Source organism: Macrosteles quadrilineatus, unplaced genomic scaffold (genome assembly GCF_028750875.1).
Source record: "Macrosteles quadrilineatus isolate MER2022 unplaced genomic scaffold, UCM_ALF_1.0 Scaffold_7__1_contigs__length_78375512, whole genome shotgun sequence".
In the NCBI taxonomy this organism is placed as follows: Eukaryota; Metazoa; Arthropoda; class Insecta; order Hemiptera; family Cicadellidae; genus Macrosteles; species Macrosteles quadrilineatus.
The window spans coordinates 47472177-47499287 of record NW_026542600.1 but is presented as its reverse complement, the minus strand read 5'-3'; the positions used below and the strand labels follow the sequence as shown (position 1 = coordinate 47499287).

The following is a 27111-nucleotide window of genomic DNA, read 5'->3' as shown; positions in this document are numbered from 1 at the left end:
ATGCAGCACAGTGTAAATTGAGTTTTCTTTTTAGTAAATCAATTTATCCAGGTTCTCTAGCTTTCCATTGTAATATTTACGTCAACCCAAATTCAAATAGTAAACATTTCATTTCAACCAAGTCAGTAAATGTTTGTAGCAAACTGTTACAAACTGTTAAATTAGCAAAATTATTGACTGTTTACAATTAACATATGTTCTTCTTCTCACTTTTAATTTCTGACAAAAGCTGGAGTTTCATAACAGTTTTTGTTTCCCATGTTAATCTTATGTAGAAATACAAAACTTTAAAGGGCCCCAGGGCCTCACTCTCTAATTATTTCCCTAAAAAGAAAGTTTCCTGCACAACTTCACGCTATGCACTTTCCAATGAGACCAAAAACATGTCAATCGGTTCAGTAATTTCGGAAGAGTAATTGTCACAAAAATCCTGCTTGCGTATTAAATAAGTAATAGATTCCACAATTAGGGTAGTTTTTTTATTATCAGTTTGTATTTTACAATAAAAATATTTGGATGCTTTTGATTTAAAAAATTATTAGCAAAGAAATGTTTTTAATAAGCTTACATCGTTTATTCAAGTTGAATGGTTATAAATACAAAATAAAAGTAAATCTTTGTTAGGATTAAATTACAAAAATGGAATCTTCTATGTTTTCTCATCTTTTGCCAAAAAATGGACCATGTTTAATTAATTAATTTAAAGATCAGTAAAATAATTGGTCCCGAACTTTATAACAGTGATTCCGTTACATCATAATTTATGTGATAGTAAAGATTATTTTTTAAGAATTAAATTTAAAAAAAGGTTCTAGACATACATGTTGAGGATGCCTAAAATGTTTGAGGCTAGGGATTGAAAAAAAGGTTTAGGGACAAGGGGGTTAATTTGATATTTTGGTCATCACTTTGGAAAAAAGAAAATAGTATTCACTATTACTAATAAAAAAAAACAACAGGCGGTGGAAAATTATTTTTTCTGAGTGCTGCAAACTGTCAAGGTTAATTAAAAATTTAATAAAATGCCCACAACTCCATATATAGGTAAGATATGTTGAGATGTCTCAGTGGTTCCAGCTAAAGCCCCGTTTACACAGCCCGATCTAGGGACCCTAAATCTGGTCCAATCGACGTTGGCGCTGAAATTCGATCATGTAAACGCGTGCTCCTGGTCACGATTTGGCTGGCGACCGGGTAGGGAGGTCGGGAGGGGTTTTCATCGGATTTAGGGAGGAAGGGTGGGTATAGCGCACTTCCTCTGGGAACGGATGTGAATTCCAAAGCTTTACAGCAGGCAAATATCTCAGTCCAACCTTGATATAGGTGCCCGAGTTGCTTTTAAAGTTTTGTTCATGTTTTTGAGATCATAGAATCTACTCCACAAAAGGAAAAGACGTTTAGTGGATATTTATAGGCATGCACTGTGGATACGATACTCCCTGGTGTGGATTAACGTCCGCACTAGTGAGTAGGCCTACTACGACTATCCGCAGTTCTATCCTGATAATTAGACCAATTCGTTAATACCAAGGCAAAAATGTGGTTCGGATTCCACTATAAACTGTAGGTCCCTTAGTTTCCATTAGCTGTAAGGGCTATTCATTAACAGCTGTGTCTAAGGAATATGTCGGCCTTAGTCTCTAACAAGACTACAAGATTGCGCCACTTATCCTACACTCATCTCCATTTATACTTGGCTTAAAATACCTACTTTGGATGGTCGCCATTTCATTGAAAAGTATTAAAAGTATTTGACGGAAATGATGGTGTACGAATCTGAAATCTAAATAATATAGTATCTAAATAATAATCTTAAATCTAATTTTAATTTCATTGTTGATGTTAGCCTCCGGATTACGTTGAATATAAAAATTGGTGTAAATAAATACCTGCTTCTTGTAATCCAATTATGCTGTTATGACGCAACTAGTTTCGACTTCTCACGAAGTCATTTTCGGGCGTCCAGGGGATGTGATTTGACATCCCCTGGACGCCTTGGATAACAAGAAGTAGGTATTTACACCAATTTTTAATTTTAATTGTTTGTGGGACCATTCTCAAGCTTTATATTTAAACTTGAAAAAAAAAACTTAAACAAAACTTTTTTAGATCTAATAATGACTTTCTTCGACGAAGGAAAGCAACACACTAAGCTCAGATCGGGCGCAGAGAACGTGTGGTGTAAATACAACGCTCTGTCGACCAGGCAACAGGGCGTTAGGGACCAGGAACGGGAACGGGCGGTTGGGAACGGGTCGTGTAAACAGGGCTTAACAAATCCAAATTATTGTACCTAACATTAAAACTTTGATTTTTCAACTTTATTTGCACAGGCTAAGGTACACTCGTACATTTGCACATTGTCAATTTCAGAAAAAGGACTTCATTTTATTGAATTTACCTAGGTATTAACCTAGTTCTAAGGAAATAAAAACAATATTTTTTGTTTGGAATCTAACTGCAGATGCTGCAGGGTACAGATATCTTTCACTTTAGATACACTACGGTCGATGAAGAAGAGGTTCATTCCCATCAGTTTGTAAACAATGTCAGAATAAAATACCACCGCCGAAGCTAACCTGCATTTCTAAGACTAAGCACATTTCAATTTATCTGATACAATTTTTACTAAAATATTTCCATAAACAAGACACATTTAAATATCTATTTAAATAAATTAGACTTATGAGTACTCAGGTTTGCTGCTACAGGGTAGGTAAAAAGTGTTTTTTTTTTTACCAAATGTTAATAGTAAGCCTAAAATAATACCGAAATAAATAAATGTGCCAAATTTGATCAACATACATATATCCATAAACAAGCAAACTACAATGGTGTTATTGATTTATTTACACAGCAAACACCTTTTCTTTTATTTCTTTAGTTCATTTTCTCCATAAGAATAACATAGAAATTAAAATGTACAGTCTTTTAGAATTTTCTCCATAACCTTTAACTTTTCAAAAATGCTTCAATAAACAAAATTGTTTGTTTTCTAAAGCTCTAGACAATGGCTGTAATGAAAATTGGGCATTTCCATGTTTTAATGGTGAATATAAAAAAAAATGTTTAAAACATATCAAAGCCCCATACCTCGATATTGCTGGTGAACTCATTCAAGCTTATCTCACCCTACACTTTCAAGCCAAATTTAATCAAAATCAGGCCAAAACTCCTTAAGCTATCACATTCCCCGACACAAACATATACATTTGGATACACATAACAAATAGTGTTTTTTGCCTTTGGGGACATCTTGAGGTGGGTGTTATTTAACGTAATGGGATAAATTAATGTAATGCTATTACTGAAGGGGGATAACCTTGGTAATAGAGAGTACTGAGAGTAACCTATTATTCTTGTGAACTGTTAAAAGGAGCTAGTAAAATAATGCTGATCATGTCTTTCTATTAATTAATTGTGATCATCGCAAAATAATATAAAGTTTGGAAATAGTTTGTTGAGAATCATGTTATTTTTGTAACATCTTCTGAACTGTTAGAACGAGCAAGTAAAATAACGCTGATCGTGTCATCCTGTTAATTAATAGTGAGCCTAATATAATAGATAATATATAATAGACAAGCCTTTTAGCCAAATTCACTATAGGGTAAGACATAGACTTGGGACAGATTTTCTTTTTCATTTTAATGTCCCCAAAGGCCAAAAACACTATTGGTTCAAATTTTTATGTACCTATGTATATACGCCCATGAATGTGACAATTCGAGTAATTTTGGTCCAATTTTTATGAAATTTGTCTTGAAGGTCTAGGGCTGGATAGACTTGAGTTCACAAACCAACAAGTTCATGGGAACAGGGTATTAATGGGGTTTTGAAATTATCTTCACTTAAATAGCACAAGAAAGTACAAATTGAACACTCCATGTTATTGCTACCCTATTGACCTGTCCAATTCCTGTCTCTGGAGTCTGGACTACGGACAGAATCTACAAGTATACAAGTAAGTAAGTATTAGCAAAACAAATGTACTTCAAACCTTAATACAATTTTTGGAGAAATAAAGAAAAATCACACCCTCCCAGCACTAATACCGGATCCAGCAACACAAATAAAAGGATTATTGAGACACATATGTCTTCTGTCATTGAGCAGTTCCAAAATGATAGATCTGTTAGGTTTTCCCTCATTTCTGGCGATTTTAATGATGCACTTAACACAAGACTTCAAAAAGAAAAACCTGAAACACCTAATATGCTCTCATATTGGGTGTGTGAGAGAATGTGATCCCAAAAGACTTTATATCCAATATAGTAAAATTCCAAAAGCATACCGGTACTCTAGCAAAAACTACCTACTGTAGTTTCTTACTTTCAAAAGTCTTTTAGAAAATTGAGACATGGCTTGTCCCACGACAGATTTTACAAATGAACTTGACAAGCTTCAGTTAAATTAGCCTAGATTCTGTGAAGCTTTTTAGATTTCATATTGATTTAAAATTAATTTGGTAAAGTCACATTGAGATAGTTATCAAAAGTAGATTACTTATTATGGAAAAAAAATAATTTTGTAAGCCAAAATAGTTGAGACTATCAAATTTTGGTCTGATTCAGTCCCACATATTCAATAGCTATGTCCACACTTATGCGCCAAGCACATGCCTCTTAACGCGTGCCTTGACACAGATGGCCGCAAGTGACACATGCGTCTAGGCATGCCCAAAATGATTTGGAAGGAGCTCCATTCCATAGGGCACAGTGTAGCGCTAGACAAGCTACAATTCTAACAACCATCTAATACCAGCCTTGGATTTCTGTGCATTTCAACTTTCATCTACTTTACATTTTTGACAAGTCGTCCGTGTTATAGTTGTTTGAAGCATATTGAATAACTTACTAAGAAACCTCGGAATTCATAGAAGATTTTTCTCATGTATGTTTGTGGTACATACGGAGTAACACAATAGATTAATTAAATTTGAAAAAATTTAACTAATTGAAATTAAATAAAATCAATAAAAAAATCAAATAAAATAAGAAAATTTTTAGTTTTATAGTACTTTTTATAGTCTGCCATGATTTCTTACGTTTTGAAACTTTTCTAAACACTAAATTTTTTATTTTATTTTTTTGATTTGAAAAATCACAAAATCTTACAACATTTTATAAACAAACTTGCTGCAAAAGCCAGGAAAATTTGGCTTGTCTGCAGCTCATAGAGATAAACTTGTTCTAGATGACAATGTACTTTGTCCCTTTGTCAGTCCTTCTCCGTATTAAACTTTGTTATTAAACTTTGGTTTTCGTTGTTTCTTGTCAAGATCTGCTATCATTGTTGTTTTGACTTATTCTCTAACTTTCTATAGAAGACTAACTTGCTTTAAAACAACTTGAAACAATTATCTTAAATAAATAAAATATATAACAATAAATAACATGCAATACTTCTCAACTTAATAACAATAATATAATGAAATAATTTGTACAGGGTGATTGGTACTCAGTGTGACAAAAATTTCTTGGTGTAAGTACAAAGTAAATGAAGTGTGATGATGCATATCAAATGTTGCAAGTCTAAAAATTAGCTTCCCAAAAAATTATTTGATGTTTTTCAAAAATTACCATGCTTTTAAACTTAATACAGTGATTTCTCAATTACCTGTATATGGATTTGAGTAGATAATGTAATTTTCGTGTTCGACATTAAATGTTGAACAAGAATAATAGAAAATGACGGAGGATCAGTTGTAAAAACTCCATTGTAAATAGATTGAAAGATAAAAATTAAGATGTTTGATAAAAATTAAAAAAAAAATGGTCTATTGTATTTTTCACACTCTGTATACAAGAAAGTGTCGGAATATGTAAAAAACGGCGCCATTTTATAAGCTTTCCAACCATATGCTACACTATTGAGGCTTAGATATTTTTTTGTTTGTTTTAGTGGTTTGAACAACAGGGAAATTTTTTACTGTTTTTACTGTTCAAGCTGAAACAAAAAAACTTTTGCTTACATGCCAACTTTCTATGTTTTTAATGTTAAAGATACCATGCTTTGTAGTCTTCAAACCACTAAAGCATACATAAGCAGACATAAAGCTCAATGGTGTAGCATATGGTTGGAAAGCTTATAAAATGCTGCAGTTTTTAACATATTCCGACACTTTCTTGTATACAGGTGTAAAAAATGCAATGGACCATTGATTTTTAAATTTTATCAAACATCTTAATTTTTATCTTTGAATCTATTTACAAGGGAGTTATTACAACTGATCCTCCGTCATTTTCTATTATTCTTGTTCAAAATTTAATGTAGAACACAAAAATAACATTCTACTCAAATCTATAACAGGTAATTGAGAAATCGATGTATGAGGTTTAAAAGCATGGTTATTTTTGAAAACATATAAATAATTTTTTGGGAAGCTAATTTTTAGACTTGGAACATTTGATATGCATCATCACACTTCATTTACTTTGTATTTAAACCAAAAACTTTTGTCACACTGAGTACCAATCACCCTGTATAACAATACAACAATACATAACTAAATAAATAATAAATAATTAAATAATTTATGATAACAACAATATTAAACCAGTTTTAATGGATTCCTTGAGATGACAATACTAAAATAAATAACGTGCATTAAATGATTTTAACTTTAACAATAATATAATAAGTAAGTAATTTAATAAACAATATTGAAATGGATTCATTGAGATAACAATGCTTAAGCTTAGATTTCAAGACTCTAAAACTAGTTATATTTTCTATTTCAGTTAGCAATCTAAAAAAAAACGTTGGAACTATACATTTTCTAACTCTTTTTGAAAATTTGTTTGTCGTCTTGGGGACAATATAAAACTGTTTACGTGAATTGTATCTATGATCTTTTTTTATTTTAAATTCATTTGAGAAATAGTAATCTAGTAAAATTATATACTTAATTAATATATCCACTGGTAATACCTCAACTATCCTATATCCGAGCAGAGGGTTTTCTGACAAAACCGTAGAGGCAAGCTTAGTCATAGTTTTTATGATTCAATTTTGCACAGTTTTTATTTGATTTATGGCTGTGGGTGATGCTGATCCCCATGATCTTAAGCCATATCTAATCACTGACTCACATATTCCTGAATATATGATTTTCATTGTTGTTAATGGTAAAAATCTTTTAAATAGAAAAATTTTTCTGCACAAACTCATAGCCTGTTTGTTACTGTCTTAATTTGTAAATCCCATTTCATATTGTGGTCAATTGTTATACCTAAATATTTGTAGTTCACTACATTCTGTAATGGTAGGTACGCACATGCAACATTTTCAAATTATTTATTGTGTAAGCAGTCATGACAATGGAATTTCTCATTTATTTCTGAGCATTTGTATGACGGTGAATGTATGTGCATCAACTTTGATTTATCTCCATTTATAACTAGACCATTGTCGTGGCACCACATGGTTAAACTTAAGAAATCTATTTGCATATTGAACACAAGATTTTTTAATTGAAGTATTTATCAGTCTTATTATGGGTTCAGACAGTTAATCAGAATGTTTTTTTATGTCGTGCATGCGTATATTATCTAAACCAGGTCTCTTTTTCTTCATAGATTGTACCAATATATTAAAATCTTCCTTATCCAGGTCTGGTATAGTTAGAGTCTCCTTACATTTCTTTTTCTCCTTATATTGTAACACAATTATCTGACAGTCATGTAAAGATGCATATACACATTCTGTGATTTGTTCTCCCAAGGAATTGCACACTGTTTCTATTTCGTTGTTCTTATCCAATAAATATTTCTCTACGATCTCATCTGTATTTTTTGTTTTATTTTTTCCCAAAATTGTATTTATATTATTCTAAGTCACTTTCATATTGTTTCTACTTCTTTGGAACAAACAATAGTAATAATTTCTTTTAGCTTTTAATTTCTGCAACTACCGTACCTGGTTTCTAGCAATTTTATAATCCACTCTATGTTTAGTTATATTTGGGTTGGCTTTACGTGTTCTGAAAAGTTTGTCTCTTTTTTAAATCATGTAAACTATTTTTAAACTCATCCAGGGATTCTTTGTTTGCTTTTGTCTTTTTATTTTAGTAACTGAACTAATTTTATAGTATAAAAGGTATACAATTACCTGAGTACTGCCAGAATGATCCTGTTGGTCCTTACGGATTACGCGTTTCGAGGAGCTTAAGTCCTCATCATCAGATCTTGTACAAGAAACACATCTATCACTTCGAAAAGGTCGTCAAAAGTTTAAATATACAACACGGACACATAATAAATAAACACATTTTACAATTACGGGTAGGCCTACCGACAAAAACTTGCAATGTCCGACCGCACAGTTGTAGGTTAGTTATTTCAGGTTAATTTCATAGGTTTCTTTCAAATTTAATAATATATAGTAGTTGATCATTAGTGTGTCCCAAAGTCCCACCCCCTGTTATTTTTTTATTAATAGAGATAATTAAAATTATAATATTTAGGGAATGTTTATATGATCAAAAAAGGAAGATTTTTGTTTATTTAAATTGTCACTCCCCCCCACCAAAAGGGGTAGTTTGGGGGTAAGACAAAATTTTCAAATGAAAACCACTTTCAAGTTATACATAACTGTAAAGGTAGAAAAACAACCAGGGTAGGTTGTGTTGTGGTACATAATAAAAGAAAAAGAATAAAAAAACTAGAGTTCTCTGTCAGTCCTATCAAAAGTTATGGCAGTTCAAAATTTTAATTTCTCACCCCTTTTTTTGAGAAAAACAACACCTTCCACAAACACCATACATCAAAAATTTGTAAAATTTCTCGGATTTTTACGTGTCTTTAATTTAACAACGAGCTATAGCCGTATAAAAAAAACCTGTTTGTCTCATTAAACAATCATATTCCCCACTGCGTCCGAGGTAAGATCAGTGATACGTTTTTTTATTACAAGAAACATAATATCTGATGTTGACATTCATCGTCAAATGACTGAAAGTGATGTCCCTAATGCAATGTAGAGGGTGCGGAAATTGATTATGGAGTGTAAAAATGGCCGCAAAAACCTTTATTCTTGCTGGAAAAATGACAGCCGTTGAATTTGCCATTTTGAATCTTTGAATAGCTGCCTTTTTTTACTCAGTTGTTCTTTTGAGCTCAAATTTGGGGCATTGTATTCTACTGATAAAGAACTTTATTTTGATGTGCATATCGATCTACGCTTACATTTATGACTTTCTTCCCACTTCCAGCAGGCTCTGAGGAGGTGATGTATAAGAGTGAAAATTTAAAAACGTACGTTTTCATGTCCTTGGCCTTTTACTTCGTAGATACTGGATTTGTAGTTTATTATTATGTGTTTTAATATTTTTTGGGACTGGGGCAACATGTTACACACATTTATTTGGTTTTAAATAGGTTCTAGGTATTTTTTTCGTATTTTTAAAGTCTCGAAATTCACGACCATGACGTGTCCCTAGGGTACATTTTCCAACTTTCACGCTGTTTTTAGGCTAATTATTCATGCCGAAATATATAAAGCCATATTTTTATGTCATCAATGGTTATTAAACTTACAAAAAAGGAGCATATTATAATTTTATTGTCATAGCAAACTGACTACCATGACAAAATAAGTCTGTCCCTCGATTTTTCGCTCGGTCACGACCATTTGGGAAAAATTTTCAACTTTGGAGCACGACAGTGGCAAGCCTGGCGTCGATGGAGTCAGTGGGTTTTAGAGACTAGTTCGGGGTGTACGTCAGGATTGTAGTGCCGGTCGTTTCGAGTTGAAAGGAGGAATTACAAGATTATTAAAGGAAAGATTGTGTTTTTTGTAATTTTGGTGTCCATGACCGTACGTAGTCATTCGATGAAGTAGACATGGTGTTAATTTTTGTTTATAAGATATTTCAATTGCTAGATTAACCTAGAAGTCCACTTTGTATCCTCGAACATGAGGTGCAGGGCTACCGCCAGAACAGAGCCAAATAACACGTAATTTCACGACCAAAGTTTCACGACCATCGCGGGTTTTTTCACGACCAATCCAGCCTTATGGATTATAGTGTGTTTGGTCGTGACAATAACTTTAATATAATTGTAAATTGAACAGTTTAGTTCAATTGAAACACATACTTTTTTTATAACTAACAGTATAATTTAAGGATTGTTTAGAAAGATTTAGATTAGTCCAGACAATTCACGACCGTACCGATTGTCCCTGACCATCACGTTTATGATTTCTATGATAAAAATTTAAAACATTAAAATATTGTCATATTTCAATGTTTTATACACAAAAGAAGCACACCTCTATACAAACATAATGATTTTTCGGGTCTCAGGTAAGTTTTTTTCGGAGTTATACAAACTTAAAAAGATTTTATTGGCTTTTTTTCAATTTTTTGAGTTTTTTTTATTTTTTTCTAGAAAGACCGAATATACCAAAAGCTCAGTGACCTTTTTATTGTATAATGGTCGTAAAAGTAAATTAGTTTATAGCAAAACATAGTTATAAAAATAATATTAACCATTTTTAATATTCATTTAAACGTCTGTTATGGTCGTGACAGGATTTTGTGTTTTTCCACTAAAGATGCTCTTAAAAAAAAAAAAAAAAAAAAAACTACCAAAGATATTGCGTTACCGTGGACATTTTATGAAACTTCAAATGTTAATAAAATAAAAAAATAATAAAAGTTTTGAAAAAAGAGTAAAAAAATTTGCAAAGTGCTTTTCCTGAAAACGTACTTTTTTAAATTTTTACTCATAATAGCATTGCAAATTCAAGGAATCTATGAACAGCTGTCATTTTTTAGTAGAACGACAGTTTGGATTTGCGGTATTGTGTTTTACTTCCAAAAACCTTTAATTTGATGTGCATATCAACCAATGTTTACATTTAAGAGTTTCTTCTGACTCCTAACGAGCTGTCTCCCTAAGCAGGTAACGTATAACCACAGAAAACATACTACTATTACCCAGAATGCTCACTGCATGTTAAACAGCGTTAAGTACTCGGAGAGAGCTTTGCCTGTCAGTTCGTAATGCTGGTTGTATTGTATGCTGGTGGCGCTGGCGCTGCCTACGAATTGACAGGCAAAGCTCTCTCCGAGTACTTAACGCTGTTTAACACGCAGTGAGCATTCTGGGTAATAGTAGTATGTTTTCTGTGGTATAACTGTGTAATGTGTTAACATTATTAACTTTATTATTGATTGAAATATATTTGACTATTCCGGGACTTTTTATCCACCCTGTTTAGCCCAAGTAATTTGAAAGAATGTGTCATTTTTAGAATGTAAGTTCTATCTTTATTTTATTTTTTGAAATATCTAATTTTACCAAGACTTTTTTCCCAATCTGAATATAGATAGATGAAGGGCTAAATAAGCCTAACTGATTGAAGATTGGCTTACATGTGAGACTCGTGGCACCAAAATTGTCATAATATGAAATTATTTTTGAAATTTTAATATTTTAATAGGTTGTATTAAAATGAGCCAATACCTTAAACTTCAGAACCGTTATACAGGGTATCCATAAAAAACGTTTCAGGACTTTGGGAAATTAATCCCCATACTAAAAGGAAGAAAAAAATTTATGGGAAGGTATGTCCGAAAATGTATATTTAGTATTTACCCAGATATCCGCCATTTTTGTTTATTATACAAAAATATTTTTATCTGTGAAGTTTTTTATTCGATGATTATGAAATTTGGTAAACATGTTAACATACACAATACATTTTTTGTCCGATCTTTTTGATCTTGGTATTGTTTGATAGGCAATTAAAAATGCAAAATACCCCTGCCGCAGCAAACCTGCAGACTAAGTGAATTTCCATTTGACTGATTGGATTTACACTGAAATGTCTACTTAAAAATATAACATTTATTCCCTACTAGCAGAGTACCCGTCCTTCGTACGGGATTGGCATATAAGTTTAAAATGCTTATTGCAGTTATACTCAAGCTTTGCGTTTGCAATGGGGGACGACAAAGTTTGATAAAATTTGCTTCTTTAAATTGACGGTATACTAATGGTATTACACATCTACCATAGCCAAAATGTTCAACGACTTCACCTAAACAATAAAGAAAAAGAATATATTACGAATTCACAAAAAATCACAAATTATTCCTGACATTAAATACATAAACATAACTATAAACAATCCTACTTTGACAGTTCTCATTGCGCATCACAGTTTTTTGTTGCTGCTTAGTTCAAATTAGCTGTTTACATAAATTCAAAAAAAGATTATAGTGCTAAACCCTGTTAGGAAATCTTATAACTTTTTTATGCTTTTGTGTATGATAGAACCAACTTTTTTTAGTTGAAACAGCTGACTGAATTCTTTAATTCCCTTTAAATATGAATATTCATAAGGTTAACATGGGGAACTACAGAACCACTGGGGCGGAGCCCGAAAGGATTTTTCAGATAAGAATATGCCTATATGTTAATCGGGAATGTGAGCTATCATCATGCCAAATTTCAGCCCAATCCGTCCAGTGGTTTATGCGTGATTGAACTTCAAACAAACAAACAAACAAACAAACAAACAAATAAACAAACAAACAAACACACAAACTTTCACATTTATAATATTAGTAAGATTTAAATAGAATTAGTTTAACAAGTACTTAGGTTTGCTGCATCAGGGAGGGTAAAACTGTTTTTTTTTGTAAAATGTTAATAGTTAGTAAGAAATAAAAACATTTTCCAAATTTGATCAAAATATGTTCATAAACAAGCAAACTACAACAGTTTACTTATTCTCCATAAGAATACATGGGAATTTTAAATTTACAAATTTTTGGAATTTTCTCCGCAACCATTAGGCGCATAATAACGCTTCAGTATACCTACTAAATTATTTGTTTTTTTAAGCTCTAAAAAATGGTTTGGAAAGAAATAAATAAAATTTTATGTTTTTTGGGTCAAAAATGGGAAAAACCTATTTTTACCCCATAAAACCCCCCGTAAACCCCCGTTCCCATGGTCAGATCATGCTGGATCGCAAACTCGTTCGAATAAACCTAGGTTTACACGTTTGTACCAAATTTCATCAAAATCGGATCATTTTTGCTCGAGTTATCGTGCTAACGGACACACATATATATAAATATATAAATATATAAATATATAAATATATAAATATATAAATATATAAATATATAAATATATAAATATATAAATATATAAATATATAAATATATAAATATATAAATATATAAATATATAAATATATAAATATATAAATATATAAATATATAAATATATAAATATATAAATATATATATATGAATTTGAACGGATGGTGTTTTTGGCCTCTAGGGACCTCAAAACGAAAAAAAAAATCGGTCCCGCATCCAGGTCCATGAATACTACGGTAATAGCTTATTCCCTATATGGGAAATTCGTTAAAAAAAGTATTCTTGACATTTTTTCATAGAATTAGCCGTTTTTGAGTTATTTAAGTTAGAATAATTCAAACGGCCGCCATTTTGAAATTTACAATCGGAACAACTTTATTATTACTCAATAGAGGTTTATTAAAAATGATAACCATCTAATTACACACAAAAAAATCAATTTACGGGCAAAGGACAAATTTTGATACAATGAAATAGTTATTTGTGTAACTAGTGGTGAAAGTGGCACTTTGCTGCACACGAGAGCAATGTTTACGCACGAGCCGCAGGCGAGTGCGGAATGATCTCGAGTGCAGCAAAGGCCTTTTTCACTCGTGTTACACATTATATTTTTCCTACAGTCACTATAAAGCATATAAATAATTAGTCTTTCAAACACTATACAACACGTTTTTAGGTTCAGCTGGCAACACAAATGGTGCCCTAGAGAAAGTAGTACCCGCGGTCCGTATCACTCCGCTATTTTTCCTCGGCAAGAAATGTGCTCCGCGTTTTGAGAATATAGTTCCGTATGTTTTTCTAATTTGAAGTGGTTTCCGAGCCTTAAAAAAATGCTTTAAAGGTATTTTCTTGTTTATTAAGATCGTAGGAATGTTTTAAAAACGTTTAAAAGTAAAGTCCAGAAAGTTCAGAAATACCGAAACTATAAACACGAAATGACAGGTTAAATCGTAGTTATAATAGTCAATCAGCTGCTCATAGTATTATTATCTTTAAGTGTTGCCAACCTATTTCCAAGCGTACACGGATTACGTGCATAATATAACCACGCTGTTTTGTGTTGTTTCGTTGGAATCCTGATGTGCGGCAAAGTATAAACCGTACGGCAAAGTATAAACCGTACGGCAAAGTATAAACCGTACGGCAAAGTATAAATATGCAGCAATTAGCAGCTTTCTGTACTATAAACAGTACAAGGAAGCCAACTTTGTCGGGTGACTGTAGGAAAAAAAACTATTTTATGTCTCTGTAAAGTGTGCTATGTGAGTGTCACATGTGTGTGTTTGTGAGTGAATAGTGTGCTATGTGAGTTTACAGTCTAGGAATCGGTGTCTTTTCTGTCAATGTGAATGATGTTGTCAGACATAGTATTTCTTATCTCATTAGTGGAGTTTGAATGACTAGTTAATGATGTAATCTTCTTTGGCTAGTGTAGTGTTTATTCAAAGTACTCATAACTTAAGACCAGGCCTATTTCTAAAAGTGTTATGCTGGAATTCTGTGTGGCATTAATTCTATCACTGTTTTTTCAGAAATCAACATCAAAACTGGTTAAAGACAGAAACGCTAGCCCAAGCGATTCATTTTTACATGAGGATAGACCATTCTTGAAATTCAAAGGAAAAGTTAGACATTCAAACAAAATTGGGGACTGCGGATATGTTTGTGAAGCCATTTTGTAAGTAGACCTATTATTTTCGCAATCTTTACAGTTCGGTACCGATGGAAAATAATTTTAATCAAAATAACTAACCAACAGCTACAGTGATTTAGCTATTTGAACCCATTTACAGTATTTTTTTCAGTATCATTATATATACATATATGAGCAAATTATCAATCTTTTTCTTCTTTTGTAACATGCCATAGGTAAAATTTTATTGACGCTTGAAGGGAGCCCTTATAGATGTTACTACCTACTAATTTGTTTTAGTGGAAATATGTCATGATTTAGCAAATTTAATCAATTTTAACCCATAAATTAGCAGAGAAATCAAATTTTCTCAAAAATGGCCCGAACAGTTTTGATAAAGTTTAAGTATGTTATATATAGCCCTTTAAGTTCTGATCAAATTGTATAACTCCCTTTGCCATACAAACTATGGTTCAAACGTTATTGTAACTTCCCCTATAAAATATCATAGTTACTCCCACCGCTTACCCATGATAAAGGTTGACAAGCTAATTAGAAAGTGCGAGTCAGATTTGCTGATACCATTTACTTTACAGAGAGAAACTTGAGGGTTTAAAGGAGCTTGTTGTGGGGTTCGATCTGGAATGGCCTGTTCAATGGACAAAGGGAGAAAGTCAGCACAAAACTGCCCTTATACAATTCAGTCCCAGCGTTGGAGTTTGTTATATCTTCCAGGTAAGTCTCAATGGTTTGGTTTATATTACCTATGTTATGTGTGTTATTATTGTACCAGTGTTGTGCCATTATAGCATCATGCCAGTACAAAGAAAACAACAACACATCCTTGATTATCAGTCTTAAAGCAATGCTAAAAATATCCCAACGTAGCAAACCTGCAGACTAAGCGAATTTCTATGTGCCTGGTTAGATTTTTAATAAAATATCCCCGTAAAATTATCAGATTTATTTTCAATATAAATAACATTAATTTCAATGAGTGCTTAGCTTTAAAGTTAATTATGTTATCCAGTTTCAAGAACATTTTAATTAAGTCACCTTTTATTTTGTAGAATGCCTTTAGCTTTGTCGCCACAGGGAAAGTGTGTTCTTAATTGAAATGTCAAACGTTAAGTATGAAATAAACAAATTTGCCACATTTGATCAAAATACACCCCAAACAAGAAAATTACAACAGTTAATTTATTCTCCGTAAGAATAATAAGTTTAAATTTAAATTTACAGGTTTTTAAATTTTCTTTGTAACCATTAGATGTAAAGAAACAACTATTTAGCTTACTTACTCCTTTTTAGTTTTTTTTTTTAAGATTTATAAAATGGTTTAGTAAGAAATTGCAACATTTTATGTTTTGGTTTGGGGGTCTTAAATGAGAGAAGCCAATTTTTAACCCATAAAACCTGTTCCCAGTCTGATCATTTGTGTTTGCTAACTCATTCAAATAAATGTAGGTTTAAACATTTGTATCAACTCTTGTCAAAATAAGATGATTTTTACTTCAGTTATCAAGCTAACAGACACACATACATACAAATTTGAACGGTTTGGGTTAAAAAAAAATCAGTCCCGGTTTGAGATCTTACCACTAGACCAATGTGATAGCTTATTCCCAATATCGGAAAATTGCAAAACCAGCAAAATCATTCTATGTATTGCTCTTTCATTTTGCCTTTTCAGGTCTTCCTGTTTGCACCATATCCAATCACCATTGGTTCCGCTATTGTATTAACATGCTTCAGTCTCGCTTAACCAGGCATCTTGAGTACTAGTAACAGACTGTATATTGTCTGACCTGTTTTGTTTATTTATTACCTTTTATGATTGAATTTTCAGTACATTTTTGTTATTATTAGTTTAAATTCATATTTACCTTTTGACACACAATAATTATCTATTTGCTACACTCAAGGTGCATTTCCCTCCAACTTCAGTAACCCCCTGTGTGCTACACAATTAAGCTAAAGAACACAGGGCAGTTAGCAACAGGAGGTCACAGGGCAGAAGTGTTTTCCGAGAAATCCACCACCATGTTGGGTAATTAACATGTTTGGGGTTCCCATAGTAGTGTTCTGTTTTGAATCGGAAAAATAAGTGGCTGAAGAGGACATAGTCCTGAAACCGCCTCAGTTTAGTAACACTTGAACGTCACGTTGAATTTCAACGTATGGTTGATGTGGAAGGGATGGACGAAGATGTGGACATAGGTCTAGTAGCTCTACTGACCAAAAGTAAAAAAAATCCTAGTGAAATGTTTATATTTAGGAGCAATCAGGGTGCTTTTAGTATTCATATTAATAGGCTTCTGATATATGATAAAATAACATATATCAGGATTAGGTATTTCCTGTCTTGTGGACTTGGTGCGTAGTGATATAACTTGGAAGCCAACAAAGTTAGAACAGAACATCAAACTCAGACACACAGTAAATTAATAAACTGTTGCATCTACAGTGAACTTAATAACATCACTCAAACTATAGTTTTCTCCATATTTCTAACGTGAACAACTGCCCAGTTCAGCATTGTGGTTTGAAAATGACTGCTCTTGAAGCAGTGCTCCCAATCACACTGCACAGTTAGCAGTTAGTCGGGCACCGCGTCGCTATGAAAACAGTCCCATTAGTTTCTAAGGGGTAGGTGTTTCTCGTAATCGTGTAGCACGAAGGACACTGTGTAACAAGTTTATAAGGAAACGCCACTTTACGATTTTTCCTGCTAGGGCTGTCTTATAACCTTGTGTCCTAGGCACTGTACTAGAACTGAGGACTAGATTACAAAGTAATTTCTTTAAATATTACCCAGCATTACCATTTATGTCATTTATGTCACACAAAGATTTTTATAAAATGTTAGCAACCTCATAAATAATACTCTACATCAAGAAAATGTTTGCTATCCATACTACCAACATGCAAAACTAAAAAAAAATTGTTTAAACTCCATGGTTAAGAATTGTTGCTTAAATACCTCTCGATAAAGGTAATAGTGAGCACCCCTGTTTCTTATGTTTGTATGTCTTTCAAAAGTAAGTTTTTTAAAGTTTTTTTAAAAAAAAGTCCACCTTGGTATTCTTGGTCAGTAGCCTATCTTCCTATCTCATCTGCGATGCGGGGATCGAGCTGTGGTCAAGTGGTTAGAGCGTGGGACTTTGGTGCCTGAGGTCCCGGGTTCAAATCCCGCCAAATCACCAACGGATTTTTTCTAAGTGATAATGCCGAAACCCCTAGGTCCAGCCTGAAGTAATGTGAAAAACAATCCCGGGCTCGTGCCTAGCGTCCTAGGACAAAAAAATCTCATCTGCTATGAACTTCGAAGGTTTCAGTTATTTTTAAAAACATTGTATTATTCCACAGGTGACAGAATGGAAGAAATTACCTAAAGTGTTCATCGACTTCATCAGCCATCCCAAAGTGCGATTGGTTGGAGTTAATATCAAAGCGTGAGTCCACATTAATTTGAATACTTTTATTCTTTAATTTTCTGGTTGATATTTTTAATGTCTTGCTTCAATCACATAAGAGGTTCAACTGTATTTGTTTGTTTTTAAAACAGTAATCTTACTATATTTAATCAAGAAAATATTAGTTATACAACTGTTCGGCCATACTTTATACAGTTTAATTAATATTTCAAACTTGGTTACCAAACAGATAAAAGAAATTTATAAGTTTCGATTTTGAATGATCTCAAAGTGCCTGATAATTTTTGCAGAGACATCTGGAAGCTGGGAAGGGATTTTGATATCTCTGTCGCCAACATCGTAGAGAGTAATGTCATTGAATTAAAATCTTTAGCAAACCAAATCTTCTCTACTCAAGAAATGTGGAGCCTAGATCGACTTGTACTGTATGTGGTACGTACCACATGGTATGTGGTGATACCATGACAATTATTGTGTACAAAAATGTCTAAATTTAGTCTTTTACTATTTTTAGAACATAATTTTAGTTGCCAGAAATCTTACAATTTATGTTTAAAATACTGAACACTTTGAAATTAGTTTACAAAATAGCTCTATTTGTTGGTATTTAGTTTAAAGACATATTTGAATTTAGACAAAGATTTATTTTTTTATTTAATATCCAAACCATGTCAAATGCATAATTTTGTATGCCTAACGACAAATAAAAATCTAACGTATGGATTGTTCACATTCTGCTTGGAAATTACTGTACCTATATAGACACATAAAAATAAATCTGTGAGACTATATTATATTCAAACTTTACAAGCTGAACATTAACGGCCCTCGCTGAATTTAAAAGCACTCAATATCATAATTAATAAAAGATAATTAATAAACAATCATTTTTGGAATAGCTTGAATAAAATGAATATGCACCAATCTCAAAAACCAATTTCATTCATGAAATTCTTTTATTTTAAATAGAAATTTTAGTAAATAAAATCTTTTAAGTTTTACTCAATATAATATTGTGTTATTTATTGTTAGCTCAAAAAACAACTTGACAAGTCTGATGTAAGGACCAGCAACTGGGCTCAAAAAACCCTTACAACTCATCAGCTGGGCTATGCTGCCACGGATGCTTATGTGAGTACTGAGTAAACTAGATAATATGTTGCTCTAAATAGAGCAAAACCGCAACTTGTCATAAAAGAATAAAGAAGGAAAACAAAAGTAATCAATATATCTTTAATACTTTAATACTTTTTTGCCATTGAAATAGCGACCATTCAAAGTAGGTAACTTCACCATATGTTTCCTGAATTACTGACCTACTTACAATTATTCAATATTGTAACACAATAATATGTGGACCAAGATCATTGTGAATAGGTAAAGACACATCACCAAGTTTCTGGGGGAAATTACCAAGTCCACTTCTACTTGTAAAGCATGCAAGTTTGTTGTTCATTTGAATTTCATTATGCTTAAAATTGACCACTGCGTGAATGATTTTACCCAGTTTTCTACAATAGTGGTCTACGATGAATGTGTAAGAACTTGCAGCATTTTATTGAAAGACGACACATAGTAAAAGTGTTTTCCCCCCGAAAACATGTCATGGATCTTCAAATTGTAGATCCGATTGGTGGTAGTCTCATCTAAATGAGCTTCGGAGCTGACCATGACAAAGGTGGAATTTAATTGACAAATTTTATCCAAATAATTTACGAATCTAAGGTCTTGCAGCCCTGTTTTTAGATTGGGATGAATGACAATAAGTTTGAAGAATGGCAATAATTGAGTTTCCAATAAGTTCCTGAAAGTATAGTGAATTCCACAAATGAGGTAAATGAACCTTTCCTTTATGGTAACAAAAAGTAAAAAAATTAACTGTCTTAGCCAATATTTTCTTGCTTAAAATGAAAGGCATCACCATATTAACATTAAACTTTCTTTTGTCCGAGGTTAGATGTAGCACCACGACGGTCTAGTACTGCCGCTCTGTATCCATCAAAATGTTCCATTGGGAGGGTGTTGCAAGCGGTCACGTTCGCGTTCCCTCCCGCCACTCGCAATTCTTGGTCTTAGGTGGCATAATAATACAAAGACATAATGATACACATTGTAAATTACATGATAAAATGGTAAAGTAAGGGTAAATGCATTGCGAATAAGCACTTTTAAACATTCACTTCATTATACCGAACTGTAACCAAAACTATGTGATAATTCAGTAAAATACGATCTAGAATGTAAATCAATTTAACTATTGCAAATAACTTCATAAACAGATTTAAAAATACAAATATAAATAATTCCGACGTTACTCTGGAAGTAACAAGTCCTGCAGTCTGTGATTAACCTTAAGAACTATGTCAAACGATGTCCATATGTTTAGTTGTAAACAAAGTAAATTAAGTTTGATCCAATGACAACGGATAGCACCACCACTGTTCTGAAACTGTTATCGAGTTATGACTGTGAAAAGAAAATTGCTTGCGTATTAATATATAGATGCATCCCCTGTTAACCGACCCTGATTAACTTTCTCTTCCCTGGTAAAAATAGATGTTGGTTAATTTCCCCTGAATTTTAAAACTGATTGGTTCAACTAATTTGAACAAGGAATCTAAAAACTACCATATCCATCCCTTGGCCGCGTTTACACTAGAGTTAAGAACACGTGTTTACAACAAATGTTCCTAACAAACCAAAAAGAAACACTAATAAAAAAAAAACATTTTGATGTTAGGAACATTTTTTTAGTGTTTACTACAAAAAATTTGTTTCCCACCAGAAGTCGGTAAATTAAAGAGTGTTCCAAAGATGAGGAAACATTTGTTACGAAACAAATCTTTTGATATTTCTAAGCTGTTTCCAACACTTCCCGCTACCACACGTGCCTACCCACCACCAGTTAACCACATGTCGCCCCCTCAGCGTCAGCTGTGTTCTCGGGAACGGTGATTAAATTGTTCCCAACAAAATCAAAGAAAAGTGCACTATCCGTTGTAAACTTTAGTTACAAACGAATTGTTAGAAACAAGTGTTACCAACAAAAATTTCCAAACATTTGGTTCCAAACCCCGGTATAAACGACGCTTTATCTCAGTATAAAATAGAATCGTGTCCTTGTGGGTCTAGTTTTATATGAAACTGACTTTTCCATAAATTTGTAGATTTAGAGTATGATTTTCTTACAAAAGTTTTCCTATTTTTAAAAGTAAGTGTGCAGTGTTTTTATAGACGGATGGATTTTATACATAGTACAGTAAGTTGGTTGCTATGCAACAGCTCACATAACCATGAAATTCTTGTTTCATAACCGTTCTGTTTTGAAAATAACCATTCATCGTTATTCAAGAAGAAATTGTATACAACCTAAGCAAATAATAATTTATCATGAATCTGAGTTTTCATTATACATAATATACATTTGTTTCATTTAAATAGTAACTGACCTTTGAGACTATTCGACCTTGGCTTTGTCCTGTGAAGATCAGTTAAGAGGGTGTGTACTGTGTGAGGTGTTTATGTCGGGTAGGGGCACCTATCCTAAACTTACCTCCGATTTGCTCGGACAGCTCGAGTAGTCCAGGGTCTCGCTAACAGCCTTCATCGCTCGCTCACTGCTCCCGGTCCTCGTGAATTTACTGTTGCGTCGATCTACTAGTACACAAGTACACACTGTGTACATCGGCACGTCGACGCACCGAACACGAATTACTATCAATGAATACACAAACTATAGTTACTACTATAACTTGGTATCATCAGCACAGCGACGCACTGACAAAAACCAAGTCGCAGCTAACTACTAGGGGCCGATAGATAAAATAGGCGAAGATTAGGAAATAAAATAGAGAGCCAGCTCCTAGGCTTAACGAAAGGAATCACTTCTCAAAATAAAACTAAAATAATCTTCTCGTAATTAAAAGAAAACGACGCTAACTCGCGATAAGTAAATAATAAAATAAAATAAAACGTAGAAGGCTTATATGCCAATCCTTCTAGGCTTTAAGGAAAATAAATAAAAGCTCTTGATCTGAAATGAAACAAACCGCTTTGGATGCCTAAAAGAAGGCGTAGGCTACTGCGACACTACACTCGCAGCGTCGGTCGATAAACTACGATATTCTATAATAAACTTTGATAAACGGCCTAGAATAGCCTAATAAATAACGTAATTTCCCTCGCCAAAGTGGATACGAGGAGGGATACAACGTATACGCTAGCTATATACAGTGTACTTACGTAACACACGATACTTCCAGATTCGCATCGAGGTTTCTCACGCCTTCGTCCGGATACTTTATTAGGTTCGCTCGCACAGCCTAAGGAGGGTTGGTGTGCGCGAACTTATCGCTCGCCGCCGACTGCCCGCTCTTGAAGGAGGGTGTTTGGCGAACAAGCGCTCGCCATCAACTGTCTCAAGAAATGTCCACTGTCCACCGACCGGTCTCGGCTTCTCCCCACCACGTCTACGGCAGCGCTTCAAGGTGGCAGCGGCCGAGTCTCAAACTATGTAAGACACTGAACAAGTGGATCATTGTTGCCGTCTTGACGAATCGCCGCGCTCGAATCGTTCGTGTATATAAAATAAAAAATTTACCCCTAACACAATTTGACCATTACAACTGTATAACTGTATGTTGGATGTACTTGTAAATGGGAAGAAAAAGGTCATTTTCATTTCCCAGTAACAAAAACTGAAAGTCTTAATATTGTATTACAGGCATCTTTGCTGACGTACCTACGACTGAAAGAGATTGAAGAACAAAACTCAAAAGACAATGTCGCCTCATAACGCATCTGGAACCTCGGCCCCTTAGGCTGAAGTGAGGTATGTCTTGGTTTCTTTGTTTTGTTTATTCTTGAGAGACAAGTAAAACATTTAAGAAAAACCAACAATAATCTTTAAATTTACCTAGTAAACTTAAGTACTTGAACAATTTGATCTCTTTAATATGTGGTACCAGGAATAATAATTGTTGTTGAGTTTGTAGGCAGTGAAGGCATACCAAAAAGTGTAAATTAAGTATAAAATAGTAAAGTGGACCTGGAGACTTAGCAAATTTCCATTTAGAATAACTGATTAGTTTTTTACTCAAATATTGTATCAACATTTCAGATTTATTCCCTATTTAAATAAGATTAGGTTTAGTGAGTTAGGTTTGCTGCTGCAGGGAAGTTGATAAAACAGGGCTTTAGTTAAGTGTTAATAGCTAAGTACAGGGTGTTTTTAAAAGAATGCCGGGATTTTAAATGGTAATTTCTTGGATACTATTCAAGGTAACTAAACGTTTTATACGTCAAATTGGAGCTAAAATACTTAAGTTTTGTATCCCGTGTAGCAATGGAGGAAACTTTGACCTTGGCATGCGTGAAACAGTTGCGGGTTGATAGGCCGCTATTGTGACTCATAGGCCTGACGCCAGTCGCCAGTACGACGTTTACGGCCCAACAGAAGGATTGTATTCTGTAGTTCACAGAGTTTATATACATTGTTCAATTAAACTAAATTTAAATATACTTGATGATGAAGAAACTTGAAACTGGTTTAATGAGTTTCGTGGCTCCGAAATGTTTTGAAAAGACAATCACCTGGCCGGCTAAAAACAAGCGATGACATAGTCGAAGAAATCCTACAATTCTACATCAGAAGCCCGAAAAAATCGATTGTCCGACGAAATCTTCAGTTTAACAAACCTAAATTGGTCACTTTATGATGTTATATATAAAAGATAAAGTCTTTGTGCCGAAAAAGATTCAGTTAAGACATAATAAACCCACCGATCGCCCTTAGCGTAGCCTACAGACTTTACCAGTTTTACTCTTATATAAGACTAGCTGTAACCCGCGGGCTTTGCCCCGTTTAACTTCTTAATTTTCAAGATTATCTCGTTCGCATGGCTCAATCACGTCCTGGTTGAAGTTTGTTCGCTACGCTCACTCACCTTTAGGTTGGAGCTCGTTCGCTACGCTCACTCACCTTTAGGTTGGAGCTCGTTCGCTACGCTCACTCACCTTTTGGTTGCAAATTAGCTGTTGTCATAAATGTAAAAGAAATAATAGTGCTGCACCCTGTTGGTAATCCTTGTAACTTTAATGCTATTGAACATCATAGAACAGAACCAACTTGTTTAATTGAAACAGCTGTTAAGATTCAATAATTCCATTTCTCATAAGGTTAACATGGGAAACTCCAGAGCCACTGGGGCGGAGCCCGAAAGGATTTTTGAAATAAGAATATGCCTATATGTTAATCGGGAATGTGAGCTATCATCATGCCAAATTTCAGCCCAATCCGACCAGTATTTTTCGAGTTTACTTTTCCCATACACACATACACACATACAGCAACCACCTCTTTTTTATAATAGTATAGATTTATGAATATATGAATTTTATTAAATCATTCCGAATTGTATGAAAGACTGAGAAATAAACTTTATTCTTTTACCTTCAATTTGACGTCTAAATCGTTTAATTATCTTGAATAGTCGACGAGCAACGACCGTTTGAAATCCCGGCATTCTCTTAAAAACACCCGTATTTAAATTAATAAATTTTCCAAATTTGATCAAAATGAATCCATTTATGAGCAACTACAAAAATGTACTCAATAAACATTTATTTACAAAAATAACACAGGAATTTAAAATGCTGTCTTTTTTTCTACGTAACCATGAAACGCACAATATGCTTTGATGTACTAAATTATTTGTTTTTTAAGCTCTAAAAAACTGTTTTAAAAGAAATTGACAACAATTTTTATGTTATATTTTTATACCAATTTTACTCCTTAAAACCTTGTTCCCAAGATACAATGATCCCGAACTCGTTTAAAATATTGTTCTACATGTTTGTACCAATTTTCATCAAAATTTGGGCCATTTTTACTCGAGTTATCGCGCTTATGACTATAATATACAACCAAAATTTGAAACATCGTGCTTTGGGCCTCTAGGAACATCAAAACAAAAAGTAAATTAGTTCAGGATCTGATTTTGCCTTGAGGTTTACAGTAATAGCTTATACCTTTTAGGAGAAATTTGCTAAAAGTTGTATTTTTAATATAAATCCCAGCCAGCTATTCAAATGAACTCATACTGTATAAAGTTGTGACAGTTACAATACAGTAGCCACTGTAACTTTAGCTGAGTTTAAGAACATCCAAAGTATACATATTCAACAAACTTATAAAAAATTCACATATACGAGGGTCGTTTTTTAACTAAGACAGGAGATTTTTTAAATAATTGAATCTCCTGCCACATGCGAGATAACGTCAGTGATACGTCTTTTACCCCAAGAAACGTATTCGATGCCTACATTCATTGCCATAGATGACTGAAGGTTATAGCCCTAATGCATTGAGTGAGTGTTAAGTACAAAAATGGGTTAGGGTGTGTAAAAAGGCTCTGAAAAACTTTTTCCTTTTTCCTTTTAAATCTGGGTAACCACAAAAAACAGAATTCCTTCTTAAATATGGACATTTTCTATATGTTTCTTGCGATCAAAAAACATATCACTGTCCTTATCTCCAGTAATGCCAGTAAGTACATCATTGTGGTGTACATACAAACTACGGAGCCATGCAATAAAATAACCCATGCTTAAAAACGACCCTCATTGTCAAACAAAGTTATTTGATGGAATGGTTACAGATTCGTCCAATAAGATGAATTATTGTGAACGGCTTTGTAAGTAAGCTGTTTATATTACAAAGAAAAGGTTTTGTTTTCGGAATCTTTAGTACAGTCAGTGAAATATGAAACCAGCATGAAGATATGTTTAGTACTGTAATTTTAGTATTTATGTCTTGTTTACAGGCACTGATGATCAATTCAAAATAGCTAGTTGTGTAGCAGGATAACTGTCCATGTGAAGGAATGTACAAACAGAGAAGTTGACCAGCCAACTACAACAGTCGAGGCTCTATCCCAAGCCATGTGTCAAGCGCTAAACTTGTAAATTCCAAAAGTAAGGTTTGTGCTGACAGTAGAGTTTGAAAGCAGAGACTCCACTGGATAAGGGATGATTGACAAGATCTGTGAAATCGGACTCCAAAGCTCCAATTGGCTTGTGTGAAGGGGCTCAGTGGTTTATTGTTACTATCATGGATTTGCTGTAAACTGTTCTACTGCTTTTTTAGTTGTTTTTATTGAAAAAATGTGACATACTGTTTTTTGAAATGTAAAGTAAGAATTGGATATGTTAGGTTAAAGTACTATCATAGACTAACCAGCACAAGTAGACTCCTCATCCCATTGTAAATTTTGAAGCTTGTTTTTCGTGTCTAGTTCATGTACGGAGGCGCTAGTGTCGACAAAATTTTGTATCTATTATTTTAGGGTTGATTTCTTGATTTGTGCTTTGTTAGGTTATATAACTAGAGAACGAGTTGTTGTTTATGATTCGATCGTATTATTTGGTTAAACGAGGTTTTAAGTTACTGAAATAACTAGAAACAAATAGTAAGACCTCTACAGCACACTGTGCAGAACTAACAATAAAATTGTCTTCAGCTGTTCCATAAGGATGAGAAATCTACTAACAGAGTATGTTTAATCCATGGTACTATTTGCTAAGTAGCGCTCAAGTTTCCGAATAGATTGGCAGTCTGGAGATCTGTGTTTGATCCAAGATGTGTATCTGGATCTTTTGTACAGTGGGACCACCCTTTGAATTGGCTGAGGTTTACCATATCGAACATCCGTTGAAGGTCGTCAACAGAGTTCATTAATTAAAACATACGAGACATGGAAACTGATGACAACCTTCAAATGAAGTGCTACCTGACACCTTGTATGCCTAATGATAGTTCTTATAAAGACTCTCAACAACGTTGTCCTTCCACTTATCATCTTAAGATTAACAAAAGAGTGTCCGTTTAAGTACTTAAGTGATATTTATATTTTATG

The 27111-nt window shown here is 33.4% G+C and overlaps 1 protein-coding gene across 1 annotated transcript in view; it reads left to right on the top strand.

Annotated features, from left to right (window-relative positions):
- LOC128999108 (3'-5' exonuclease-like) overlaps positions 1-27111 on the top strand; it is a 39151-nt gene extending 12040 nt beyond the window's left edge. The window contains exons 2-8 of the mRNA XM_054425468.1: positions 14659-14804; positions 15356-15494; positions 18129-18214; positions 18487-18628; positions 19229-19327; positions 22920-23027; positions 26020-27111. Of these exons, the coding sequence (XP_054281443.1) occupies positions 14659-14804; positions 15356-15494; positions 18129-18214; positions 18487-18628; positions 19229-19327; positions 22920-22991 (684 nt within the window). The 3' untranslated portion in view covers positions 22992-23027; positions 26020-27111. The remainder of the gene's footprint in view (positions 1-14658; positions 14805-15355; positions 15495-18128; positions 18215-18486; positions 18629-19228; positions 19328-22919; positions 23028-26019) is intronic.